This window comes from Arvicola amphibius, chromosome 7 (genome assembly GCF_903992535.2).
Source record: "Arvicola amphibius chromosome 7, mArvAmp1.2, whole genome shotgun sequence".
NCBI classification, from domain to species: Eukaryota; Metazoa; Chordata; class Mammalia; order Rodentia; family Cricetidae; genus Arvicola; species Arvicola amphibius.
The window spans coordinates 77047618-77061069 of NC_052053.1; the positions used below are offsets into that span (position 1 = coordinate 77047618).

At 47.3% G+C, this 13452-nt stretch overlaps 1 protein-coding gene across 1 annotated transcript; it reads right to left on the bottom strand.

Moving 5' to 3' along the window:
- Positions 1–1672: 1672 nt before the first annotated feature.
- On the bottom strand, positions 1673–5321 carry Serpina5 (serpin family A member 5). The gene is made up of 4 exons (XM_038337960.1): positions 4715–5321; positions 3579–3849; positions 3072–3219; positions 1673–2091 (listed from the first exon to the last, which is right to left on the bottom strand). Exons 1-4 carry the CDS (start codon positions 5316–5318, stop codon positions 1906–1908), a joined length of 1209 nt encoding a protein of 402 aa, XP_038193888.1. The 5' UTR covers positions 5319–5321; the 3' UTR covers positions 1673–1905.
- Positions 5322–13452: the final 8131 nt, after the last annotated feature.

The following is a 13452-nucleotide window of genomic DNA, read 5'->3' on the forward strand; positions in this document are numbered from 1 at the left end:
CAATGCAGACTGACTATTAACTGCTCTCCAGCAGTCCTCCAGGCCTGCAAGGCTAGAATGGAACCACTGAGACAGGCAGCCTCGGCGTGGGCTGTCAAGTTCTCAGCTTCTCCAATGTGAGACAGCCATTGTTGGACTGCCAGAACTGCATCCTGTAATCCTCTTATAAATCAAACACGCACACACACGCGCGCACACACGCGTGTGTGAATACACACGCATGCATGCACACACACGCACACATGCACACACATATGTATGCATGCACACACACATACACACATGTGCATGCGCACACACACACTCATTTGTGTTCTTTTACGAAACCCTGACTAAAACACACCTTGTCATTTCCAGTGGATACCAGTCTTCAATATGATCCAGGATTCGGAGCGCTGAGCACAGCCCCATGGGAACCATGATAGTAATATTCACATTAAGGTGGGCAAAGTACTCTGCTCTGGGGACAGCTCACCATGGGACAGCTTGAGGTTTGGTGGCAGTTTTGCTCAATCATTCATTCACTCACTTGCTTTTTGATGTGCCAAATTCCCTCTTCGACCAGAAGACAGGAGTCAACCCAGGGTGCTGAGATTCAGACACACCTGCTACTCTGTCTCCATTCTTCCTCCTCAGCAGAACACAGGTTGAGGGTAGCTGTGGGGCCATACTGCCCATCTGTTATGGTTTATGTGAAAAATGTTCCCTACGTGTATCTGAACACTTGGTCCCCGGCTGGCGATGATGTTTTGGGGGTTGTGGGAAACTCTGGGAGGCAGGACATAGATGGAACAGTGGCTAGCTGAGGAATGGGCCGTGGGATTTATAGCCCAGCCTTCCTCTCTGTCCCACACCTGCACATCCACTCAGGTGCGAGAAAGCAGCCTCATACTCTTACTGCCACAGCCGAGCCCTCCCCTGCCCCATGCCTTCCTTGCCATGGTGAACTATCCCCTCAAACCAAAGCCTAAAGAGTATCTTAACCTGCTTCCTGTGGGGGACTGGTCACGGCGACGAGAAACTCACCCATCTATCATTCCTCTCAGTTCTACCATGTGCAAGCCATGTGACTGGGCAAGCCACCTCGGCCTCAGCAAGCCTTCCTTTCTCTGTCAGCCAAACAGGAATGATGGTATCACATAGCAAGTGTTACTCTCCTTGGGGCTGTCTCCAAAAGGACAATGAGACCCAGTCTTTGCGAGATGCTTTATTGCTATTGCCAAGGTGAAAATCAGCAAGCTAGTCTCTAATCCATGTTCTACGGTTTGTGACAGGCCTCTGTCATTCCATCCCAGTCAGGTTTGCCAGTTGATACTTTTGTCCGTGGTGAGACACTTCTACCCTGATGCCCAAGCATGCTACTAAGCTGAGTTCTTATATCAACCACGACGGGCTTGTGGAATGATTTTTACATATTAGTGGATGGGCTTCTTGCTCTAATCCTACGCTGGATGCCCAGAGAAACAATGGTCCAGAGAGGGACATCGTCATTCCCATTTCTAAAGCACAATGAACTGGTAATTGGGGCTGACAGGTGGGAGACCAGGTTTAAAAATGTGCTTTCTGGTGACTGTCACCTATAGTGACCAGTCTCTTATAAAGTTTAATAGTGATAGGCTGAGCACAAATGGCCTAGGCACTGGGTATGGCTATGATACAAATATGGTGGTGGAGAAAGCAGCTGGCCTCTTTAGGCTCAGTGCCAATCACTGATGAAAAATGAGAGCAAGAACCCATACCTTACAGCTGTGATCAGAGAAGCTGCCATTAGTATATTAGTATTATTTGTAACACCTTGTCAGTTAATCTATTCAGCAAATCATCAACTACCAACAGATGGAATGGGCTGTAGTATCCTCATGGCTTCCTCTGGGTCAGCCTGTGGGTTTCAGAAAGAGTCCCAGCTCAGGGCCGGACCACTTTGCCAAGGAACAAGAGATTCATGTTTTCCACAATGGCAAACAGAAAAGGTCTGTTGAATTTCATCTGCAGAGTCATCGGCCGAGCAGATCTGAACATGAAGACCTCCCCTGTGGCAGCTGCCGCTACGGTTCCTGACTCGTCTAACTCCACCACGGATTTGTGCGTCATCTGCAGGCAGACAGTAGGGTTGGGTTGTGGTGATGCATGGTGATAAAAATACAGTATTTCTAAGGAAGTGGACCCTCACAGCCAGAGTTACTAATACATCCAGAGGTCACGGAAGCCTGTCATCCTACTGTGAACTCAGCCTGTTGGTTTAACCTGCTTTTAAGTGAACAGTGCAATAAACAACCTTACTTGCCTTGGATTCCCCATGCAGTCTTAATTTATATACTCTTCCATTGTCCCTGATCTAGAAAACGCTGTGTGTCATTTGCTGAAAACATCAGATACAGAAGTTGAAAGTAACTTCTAAAATGAAATTATAAACAATGATGTTTGTAGTACTGTTTGATGTCTGGGTCAATTGGAGTCAGAGACTTAATCCCTTATACAGCTCTGAGAAGATTTCTGTAAAGTATCCCATTCCTTCCCCATATGATGCTTTCTGTGTTGTTCAATGAAGACAAAGCAAAGCTCTTTGTCTGGGATGGGATGGGTGTGTGTGTGTGCGCGCGCACACACACACACACACACACACATGCACCCACACAGAGATTGGCAAAACAGCATTCAAACAGGCACAGATTCCTCCAAGACCATGTGGCAAATATGGGTTCCCATTGTAAGAATAACAAGGCACAAAGGAAAGTCTTTGAATCTCTAGGGTGAAAGAATCATAATGGGATAGAAAGGAATGAGCTGAGGTGAAACCGAATGGAATTGGGTAGGACGGCATTGAAGAGGATCAGTGATAGAATGGGGCAGAACAAGGTAGGATCTAATTAGATGGAATGGGATTGAGTAGGATGGGATGGGGTGGGTGGGATGGTGTGGGTGGGATGGGATAGGGCGGGTGTGTTGGGAACGGGTGGGGTGGGATAGAGTGGGATTGCTGAGATGGGATTGGGGTGTGTTGGGGTCGGGTGAAATGGGGTGGAATGGCGTGATGATTTCTAAAGCAGGTGCTCGGGAGTGTCCAGACTCACCTCAGACAAGTTGACATTGGCATTGTCAATCATGCCAGACAGATCAGCATTGGAGGTGAAGACATCCTTGATACCCAGCTTGGGTAGGATTTTCTCCAGATGGTAGGTACCCTCGATAGAAAACTTGGGGAGGCAAAGACCTAACCGCCTAGAGAGAGTAAAGGGTATTCTTAGACAGCATGAGATGCTGAGATGTCCTTTGCACCCTCTCTCTGTGGCCTCACAGACATAATGAAACCTTCATCTCTGCTGGAGTGCCCCTGCTTTGTACGTGGACTTAGGCTGCCAACTCTGGTGTCACCCCAGAATCCCACTTTTCCAGGTTTTATCCCTCAAGCTGGGCCAGGTCCTGGGCTGAGGACTTCACAGGAAGACTTTCGGTTTGGAGACAGCTCCCTGCCTGAGGAGTCCTTCCCACCATCACGTCCTATCCCTGTGTTGTCCTGGGTCATGTGTCTTCCCAGGCATGGGTGGAGGGATGTGGCCCCAGCGTGACTTAGAAAGTACCTCTTTGTGGTTGTCTTTAGCCAGTTCTTCAGGGCCCTCGCATTCAGGCCCTTCTCCACCTGCTGCATCTTGCCTTCACTGGGGAGAATGAACAGAGCGGTGGCGTTGCCTTGGTAAGGGATCCTCACCAAGGTGCAGGGAATGTCGCGGTCCATGATGTAGTAATACTCATCTTCACGGTTCATCATGAGCACTTGTATGGTCTGCTTGGGGGTCACATGGAAATCTTCCTTGTGGGTGTTTTTGTCGCTGAAAGCCGTCTCCCACTTGGCTAAAGGTGAACATGGGGTAGGAGCTAAATCACTGGGTAGAAATGAGACACCCTTGGCTGTGCCTAACCAGTGGAGACAGTCCAAAGAGTGTCTCTACAGAGTAGCCTCAAGAGCCTCGGCAGCCACATCTATAGGCCACAAAGGTCAAATACCATCATGACTGGAGCAGCCTGGACCTTTCACATGCCTGTTCTCCAATATTCCCAAACCCTTGACATGTGGGTAGGGGGAAAATGGTCCCCACAGGCTCACATGTTGGAATGCTTGGTCCCCCGTTAGTGGGACTGCTTGGGGATTGGGATGTGTGGTTTTACTAGAGGAAGTACGGCATGGAGAGTGGGCTTTGAGGCTTTAAAAGCCCACACGAGGCCCAGGGTTTCTCTTTATGCATCATGCTTGTCTTGTAATTGGCATGTGAGCTCTCAGCTACTGCTCCAGGATCATGCCTGCCTGCTTTCTACCATGCCCTGCCATAATGCATCATAGACACACCCCCTGAAAGTGTAAGCAAGCCCCACTTAAGTGTTTTTCTTTATAAATTGTCTTGGTCATGGTGTCTCATGATGGCAATAGAAAAGTAACTAAGACACTTGCCTTCAGAAGCCCTGGACTCCCATTCCTTGCTCTTTTAACCCTGATCAGGTCTGTATTCCTGTTTCTAGTAGGTTTGGTGTCAGCATTGTTTCGTCATGAAGGCATGGCAAGGGCCAGCCGCTGTCCGGTCAATCACCATCTGTCTTGCCTGTGACTGCTTCCCTTCCACCCAGCTGGCACGCGGATGAATTATTCTTTTGTTGGGGAGGGAATGCTACTGTGCGATAAAGCAGGAAAAAGAGAAAGTGAAAGTCTGAGCCCGAGGCTTACCTTTGAAGAAGATGTAATTTATCAGCACCATGAAGTGGGTGCTCTGGAGTTCCTTGATCAAGTCTACAATCTTGCCCTTGGTCTGCTTGGCCACATAGTCATTAATCTGCTTCTTAGCCATTTCAGGGTTCCCGAAGTTGGTAGAGAAAGTGTCTGCCATGTACAGCGTCTTCATGGCACCCAAGAAGTTGTCCCGAATGCGTACTGCTGGGTCTATAAAAAGGGCACTGCCCAGGCTCAACTGGAGGCCATCACTAAGCTGACTGAACCTCTGCAGCAGATGTAGGAAGCCCTTGTGGAGCTCGGCCTCTTGGCTTTGCTGGAGGCTGAGGCCCAGGCCCTCCATGATCTGTGTCTTACTGTGGGATCCAGTTCCCATAGACAGCATGGCCAAGCTCATGGACACGCTCATGGGGGAGAAGAAGACATTCTGATCAGGGGCTTCAGAAGCCAAGGCCCTGTAGAGACTGAAGGCAAAGTCCTCACTTCTGGGAGTTACCCTAGCACTCACAGAAGACCCCTTGCCCTTCTTCTTCTCCTGGGAACGGCGGGAGGCCACCCCAAGGCTGAAAAGCAGCAAGCATAGAAAGGGGAAGATCCTCATCGTGGCAGCAGTTCTGAATGGAAGAATAGGAAAATGTTCTCAGGCAGGGAAAAGTCATGGGTCAAAGTGGGAGAGACTCATTGAGTAGGCTGACATCCTTAAAGGATGTCCCCACATCCTCCAAGAGATAACTTAGGAGGCTGAGGCCATGGGACTGCAAAGAGAAATGGTGGTACTCAGAGCTGTAGGAAGGTCAGACAACACAACCACACAGGCAATGGCCAAGACAGACTTATAGACCAACAGTGCAATGGCGTTACAAAAGAAAAAATTCACCAAAAATTTTCTCATAATGTTTTAAGTAAGTTTAGGGTGTTTGTATTAGGCCTCATCCATAGGAGTCCTTGACTACAGCTTAGACAGGCATGCCTAGGGTCTGTGTCCCATCTGCCCACCTCCCTAAGCCCACCAGGTCCCAGAGCAGCAGCTATACTTACTCTGTAATGTGGTTGAATGTCACGGTGACAGTCCACCTGGCTTAGGAGAGGACAGAGGGCAGACTAACTCACAGCCTGCAATTGTCAATGACCACAGAGGCCATGCCCCCACCCCATCCCAACTCCACCCTATTGAGATCTAGGCTTATCTAAGGCTTTCTCGGACGTCCTGATAAAAGGACAAAAGGAGTAGACTTGGCAACGCTGGTCTGTTCCAGGGACTTGGCTTTTTCCCCTGAAGAGACTGGAGTTATCAGTCCCAAGGTTGCTGTGTGCTCAGTCTGTAATGTTCTTGAGATACCTTGTGTTCCCCTTGTACAACTTTGTTTGGTTAGCTCCCCTCTGACTTAGCCCTATTGTATGACAGTTTCTGCTGACTCTGTCCCATTTCTTCCCTGGAAATAGTTTAAAAGATACTGAACCTTATAAGAAGTTTGCTTGATGGAGGACATATACAGAAAGACCTCTTGATCCTTTAATAATAAACTTTATCTTCTATTCTCTTTCTTCTGATCTCCTGGTCCTCTCTCTTAGGACCCTGTCACCAAAGAATGACCTGCTGGTCCAGGTCAAGTAGTGACTAAACGGGGACTAAACCTGAATATAAGAAAAAGAGTAAGTATGGCCATAATACATAGATAATTTTTTTTAAAAGCCAAGCCAGAGAGATTGCCTGAAGAAAAAAGTAGAAAGCATAAGCAGTAAAACATGAGATAGCAAAATTCTTAAGATCCTTGTGGTGGTTTGAAAGAAAATAGCCCCCAAAGGAAGTGGCATTGCATGCAAATGGATGCAAATAGAAAACACCATCCTGAGTGAGGTAACCCAGGCCCAAAAAGATGAACATGGGATGTACTCAGTCATAATTGGGTTCTAGCCATAAATAAAGGACATCGAGCCTATAATTCGTAAAAAAAATCCTAGAGAAGCTATCTAAGAAGGTGAACCCCCCCCCAAAAAAAAAACATATAGTTATCCTCCTGGATACTGGAAGTAGACAAGATTGCCGGACAAAAAATGGGAACATGGGGGTAGGGTGGGATGGGGGGAGGGGGGATGGGGAGAGAAAAATGTGAAGTGGAGGATGGGAAGAGCTTGGGGGAATAGGATGGTTGGCATACAGGAAGGGTGGATATGGGAACAAGGAATTATATATCTTACTTAAGGGAGCCATTCTAGGGTTGGCAGAGACTTGACTCTAGAGGGGTTCCCAGGTGTCCAGGAAGATGACCCCAGCTAGGTCCTTGGGCAGCTGAGGAGAGGGTGCCAGAAATGTCCAGATCCTATTGCCATACTCATGAATATCTTGCATATCACCATAGAACCTTCACCTGGCATTGGATGGAGAAAATGACAGAGCCCCACATAGGAGCACCACACTGAGCTCCCAAGGTCCCGATGAGGAGCAAAAGGAGGGAGATCATGAGCAAGGAAGTCAGGACCGTGAGGAGTGCGTTTACCCATTGAGACGGTGGGACAGATCTAACGGGAGACCACCAAGTCCAGTTGGAATAGGACTGATGGAACAGGGGACCAAACCGGACTCTCTGAATGTGGCTGACGGTGGAGGAGTGTTGGGGCAGCTGGCCCAATCCCTGCGTTCAGGGGCATGGCTGCCCCAGGGGAGTAGGGTACCCTTAAAAAGGATCAGGGCGCCGGAAGGAGCCCTGTTTTTCTGTCCCCCGCGTTACCTTCTGCTTCGCTGGACCCTTGGTTCTGTAAGTTCCCTTATTTCTCCTTTTATTAAAACTGATTTATTATAAAAGGACTATTTTGGTTATTTCCAAACTCCTCCGACAGCTGGTACAGAGGAGGACTGAGAAACCAAGGACAACGGCAATGAACATGAACTCTACAGCATGGACAAGCTCACTGTGAGCCTTGTCAGTTTGGTTGCTCACCTTCCTGGACTTAGGGGGAGCTGGGAGGACCTTGGACTTAACATAGTGAAGGGAACCCTGATGGCTCTTTGTCTTGGAGACGGGTGGAGAGGGGATATGGGTGGAAGGGAGGGGAGGAAGGGGGAGGAGGAGGGAAGGAAAAAAGAAAAAAAAAAGGAAAATACCAGGAACATATACATCTTCCTCTCCTCCCTGTCCTCCAATAAAAAGTATGTTTCAGTGTAAAAAAAAAAAAAAAAAGAAAAAAGAAAAAAGAAAGAAAGAAAATAGCCCCCAAAGGAAGTGGCATTATTAAAAGGTGTGGCCTTGTTAGAGTAGGTGTGGCCTTGTTGGGGTGGGCGTGGTCTTGTTGGAGTGGGTGTGGTCTTGCTAGAGTAGAGGTGGTCTTATTGGAGGAAGGGTGTCACTGTGGGGGTGGGCTATGTGGTCTTCTATGCTCAAGCTTCTTCAAGTGTTACAGTTCAATTCCTGTTGCCTGAGGATCAAGATGTAGAACTCTCAGCTCCTTCTTCAGCACCATGTCTGTCTGCATGCTGCCATGTCCTGCCATGATGATAATAGACTGAAGCTCTAAAACTGTAAGCCACACAATTAAATGTTTCTTTGCAGGAGTTGCTATGGTCGTGGTGTCTCCACAGAGATTGAAACACCAATAAAGACAGGCATATTTTTCCTTTAAATGCTTTGTTTGCTTCTGCATTCTAGTTCCTATAATGTCTAAAGTGCTCTTAAAAATCCTTTACTTTCATTCAAAAAGACCTGCCCTTGGGACCTTAAAATAAGGTTTTATAAGTTTAAAGACATGGGAATATGTAGGTAAAAGTTTAAAGACAAAATATTGCTCACAAGGGCCACTTGAGTTCCATATTGACAGATCCGTGCCATAAAATTTTATTAGATTTGCTTAGATTCACAGTGTAAAATTGATGCAATTTTGACTCAATACCCCTGGTCAAAGCCGTCATAAATCTACTCCAAAACAGACTGGGAATCAAAAGACAAAAGTGAAATGTTAAAAAATTGAGATAAAAGATTCAGGGACAAAAATGCGACAACAATTCTTAAATTACTTCTGCTTCATGTTGCCTTGGAGGATGAAGAAAAAAATTTTGTTTGTTTGCTTTGGTTTGGGTTTGTGTGTGTGAGAGAGAGAGTGTGTGTGTGTGTGTGTGTGCATATTTTTTTGATGATACAGTTTCAAAAATGACGTAAAAGTAGCTCTAACACATTTAGCTGAGCTGATTCCTCTCCTCTTTTTTTTTTTTATCATAGACAGGATTATTATATTCTATAGTAGTGTATTATTTGTGTTTTAATAAATAAAGCTTGCCTGAAGATCAGTGCAGAGCAACCATGCTAGTCAGCTGTAGAAGGTGGATGGTGTTTGGCACGCCTTTAATCCCACCAGCACTAGAGAGGAATATAAGACAGGAGGAGACAGTTCTCACTCTTAGTCTGAGTTCAAGGATTTTTAGAGGCAGGATCTCTCCTTTGTTTGTCTGATCCTTGGAAGAGGTAAGATCTCTCTAGTGGCTTGACTGCTTTATTTTTCTGATCTTCAGCTTGAACCCCAGTATCTGTCTCTGGGTTTTTATTAATCCCACATTGAAGACTTCCATCCTTCATTTGCAGAAGCCCAAGGAACTTGGAATCCCTGATAAAACATTTTGTATAAAAAATGTCTGCTTGGGCCGGGCGGTGGTGGCGCACGCCTTTAATCCCAGCACTCGGGAGGCAGAGGCAGGCGGATCTCTGAGTTCGAGGCCAGCCTGGTCTACAAGAGCTAGTTCCAGGACAGGTTCTAGAAACTACAGGGAAACCCTGTCTCGAAAAACCAAAAAAAAAAAAAAAATGTCTGCTTGGTTTTTTTTGTTTGTTTGTTTGCTTGCTTGCTTGCTTGATTGTTTTTGATTTTCTAGATCCCCCCTATAAACTACAGCAGGGGATTTTACAGAAGAGATATGGGGCTGGGGTGACACAGTCAAAATTCAGAGTCCCAGTTCAGATAACAGTGCTCCGGCTTCTAGACACAAAGTCCCTGCACGGCCTGTCTTTGCCCCAAGAGATAATTGCTTCAAACAGTCCTTCCCAGCCAATTTTATATAAAAACAAAAGATTTATCTACCTGACAATAAAAATCTCATGATATCCAAAAATAAATCTTTTATAAGGATAAATATTTGTTTTACATGTTATTAAAAAATAAAAATGTGGGTCATTGGCCCCTTCTGGGTCTGAATCGGTGGAGAACACAGATGACACCCTCTCAGATTTTTTTTCATCTAGGGGTCGCAAATCAACCGGGTACCATCCTACCAAGTTGGGCACCATCCTACCAAGTGCTGCCTGAAGGCATTAGGCCTAGGCACAGGAGAGAGAAAGGCAACAGCTTCTTGCCATGCCTTATGACTGGGGTGGGCAGGACTCAACCAAGTGCCACCTGTAACCCAACCAAAAGACCTAGGGCCAGGTGATTGGGCACTATTTTTGTGGGAGAGTACAGGATAGGTAGGTGGAAGAGAAGGAGAGGCAGGATGGTTTGTGAACTGGGGAGAGAGGTGGATCTGGAGAGGAGGAATAGGCTTACATAAATGACCAGCTGGCCACCCAAACACAAGGTGATATCCGGGCCTAGGCTATGATGGAGGTCAGGTCTTGGTCTGGGGTCCTGGAGTAGCTTTGGGGGCCTATGTTGACGTCTGCAGCTTTTGTCTCTGCTGAGGGCCATGCAGGGGCCTGTGATCTGGCCCACTACCCAGGACCAGGTTGGTACCTGAGGGCCACACTGCCGTGAGGGCCATGTCAATTTGGGGTCCTCAACAGTCACTTGGAACCATGGTGACATCTTGGACCTGGGCTGCTACCAAGAACCATTTCTGGGTCCATAGTCTGGCTGCAACTGGGGTCTGTGTTGATGTTGCTGGCCAATATTGCCACCAGAAGCCATGTTGATGGCAGGGGTCTGGGCCACCATCTGTTATCATATTAGTATCTGGGGAATATGTTCCTTCTGGGGCCTGGCTGATTTGGGTGGCAGTGTTTTCAACTGGGGCCACGGTATTATCCAGACAAAGATTGCTGCTGTACCAGACATGGCCCTGCCACACCAGGATCTGTGCTGATGTCTTTAGCTCCGAAGACCGTTGGAGACTGTGCCGATGCCTAGGATCTGGGCCTCAACCTGTGGCCATGAAGGTACTGAAGGCTGTGCTGCCACCAGGGACATACTGATCTGAGTGGCCTGGGCTGTCACCTGGGGCCATGGTGTTGTCTGGGCTGCTGCTGCTGCTGAGGGCCAGGTCTCTGTCTGTGACCCTACAGCAGTCAGGGTCTGAGTTGTTGTCTGTGGATCCTGCTACCACAGAGAGCCACGCAGATGATAGGAGTCTGATCAGTCAACTCAGACAATGGCAGTGTCTGAGGACTATGCTGCTGCCAGAGCCAGACTGATCTGGGTGACCAGTGCTGACACCTGGAGCCATGGAGACAACCAGGCAGGAACTACTGCCTAGGATCATGTCTGGGTCTGTGGCCCTTGCAGTGGTCAGGGTCTAGATAGTATCCATGGCTCCTGTTACCACCAAGGGCTCTGCAGACACCCACGGTCTGGTCAGCCACCTGAGACCACGTTGGTGCCCGAGGGCTATGCTACCCTGGGGGTCATACTGTTACTGGTTGCCTGAATTTCCACTAGGGTCATGGTGATGCCCGGACCCAAGCTGCTACCAAGGGTGATGTCTGGGTCCATGGTCCTGATGCAGCTGGGATCTGTGATGATGTCCACGGCCTGTGTTAGCACAAGGGCACATCGGAACCACGTTATGCTGAGCCAGCGTCACCCTTCACTGACCCTGGGATAGCTGGCCCTGCCGCTCACTGGAGGCCTGGATGCTGCAGCAGGTGAATAGACCCTGCCCCTCAAGGAGGAGTTGCTATCCCCACCCCTCACTCAGGAAAGATGGCCCCACCGGTCACCACAGGTATGCACCTTATATGGGGAGCACAATAGAACTGACCCAGCTCTTGTGAATACAGGGAGACAGCCCTAAGGGCGTGAGAGCAACGGAGCTGACCCCACCCTGTGGTGGCCTGGATGAGGGAAAGAGAGGCCTCCCTACTCTGCCCCTTGCTACCTGCAGCAGGCAGGCATCACAGGAGCGAGAGAACCAGTCCTGCCCCCACACCAGCTGCAGCACACAGAGCAATACACAAGAGCAGCACACTAGAGCCCCTATTGTCATGGGTGCAGGTGAGCCAGTACTGAGGGCATGAGAGCAGGGTAGCTACCCCTCCCCACATTCTCCCTCCAGTAATTGGGAGAGAGGAGTCTGCACTTTGCCTGGGCAAAACAGTCCATCTGGTCCTGGTGATGTGAGCGTGGGGGAGCTGGACTTGAGGACCTGAGAGCAGGAGGAATGGGCCCACTCCTTGCTTTAGGCAGCATTGGTGAGCTAGCCGCAGCAGTGCTGGAGGGCTCACCTAGGTAGTGGATGATGAGGGAGAGTTGGCGTGCTGACCAACCCAGCTACCACTCAGGCCCAGAACCAGGGCTATGAGTGAGTTCCCTGACCTCAGCATGCACTGAGATCTGTTAGGGCATGTAAAGGGGACAACAGGATCTCCATGACATAGGATAAAAGCAGGATATCTGAGAGGAGCCCCAGTGAGAGCCCATTATCGGTGATGCAGCAGCAACCAGAGACCTTGGGCCAGACCAATTCTTGGTGGCAATGAGGGCAAACTGTGTGACTCAACAGGCCACACTGCAGCTTCCACAATGAAATTCTTGGGGTTTGTTGGTATGTTTTGTTTTGTCTTGTTTCTTTGTTTTGTTTGTTTGTTGGTTTGGTTTTCTGTTAAATTCGGTTTTTAGGGGTGGGTTGGGAGGGCAGAGGACAGAGGTGAGGGGACAGGGAGGTAAATAGGATGGAAATGCATGGTATGAAAGCCACAAAGATCAATAAAAGTTAAAAAATAAATAAAATGTTATAAAGAAAAAAGATATGATATTAAAATTAAAGATATGAGATAAAATTTAATAAGTATGCATAAATATAAATTATTTTAATTGATAAGAACTTACATAAAGATTGAAATGGGTAAGCTGAGATGAATATATATATAGAGAGAGACACATATAGAATAAAAAACTAAAAGGCTTAAACGTTTAAAAGGTCTGAGTAAATTATTTAAGGTATATAATATATAAGACTTTTGATATATATATATAATATTAAAGTTTCTAATTCTGAGATTAACAACTACATAATAACTGGTTAAAATGGTTGTTAAACTAAGATTTATTTAAAAATATCTGACTAGTAAAATATTGCATGTTAAACCAGTAGACTATTGTGACTGTTCTTCTTGACATTTCTCATGTGGGACCCTGAACTGCTCTCCTTAACTGTATTTGGTTACCACCCTCTGTTGCTATTTATTTGTCTTTGGTGGATCAACACAAATGTGTCCCTCTCATCTGAGTGACTCCTAAGGTTTATGACTTTGGGGCCTGGAAATTGGAAGGATGTACAGTTTTTCAAATACCATCAATTCATTCATCTCTCGAATTTTCAAGTCTCTAATCAGCCATAGGTGTTCCATTGGAGGGCCATTTCCCAGTATACAACGAAAATGCAGTGCCCTGGTTTCTAAATGGAATTTCCCCTTGGATGATAATTCACAGTTCTAAAGAACTCTGTGACTCTGAATGGGTGACCTGAGGTATTGGTCCACTTGTCCTAGAGGTACGTATCAGTTCTGAATAAAGATAACTCCCAGGGATGCCCTCATTGG

Bases quoted from the DNA above. Each gene is read 5' to 3' on its own strand.
- Serpina5 (XM_038337960.1), bottom strand. From the start codon at position 5,318: ATGAGGATCTTCCCCTTTCTATGCTTGCTGCTTTTCAGCCTTGGGGTG. The intron at 3,220-3,578 runs GTACTTTCTAAG...TACTCTCTCTAG, and splicing joins CTAAAGACAACCACAAAGAG to GCGGTTAGGTCTTTGCCTCC. The intron at 2,092-3,071 runs GTGAGTCTGGAC...GTCTGCCTGCAG, and splicing joins CCAATGTCAACTTGTCTGAG to ATGACGCACAAATCCGTGGT.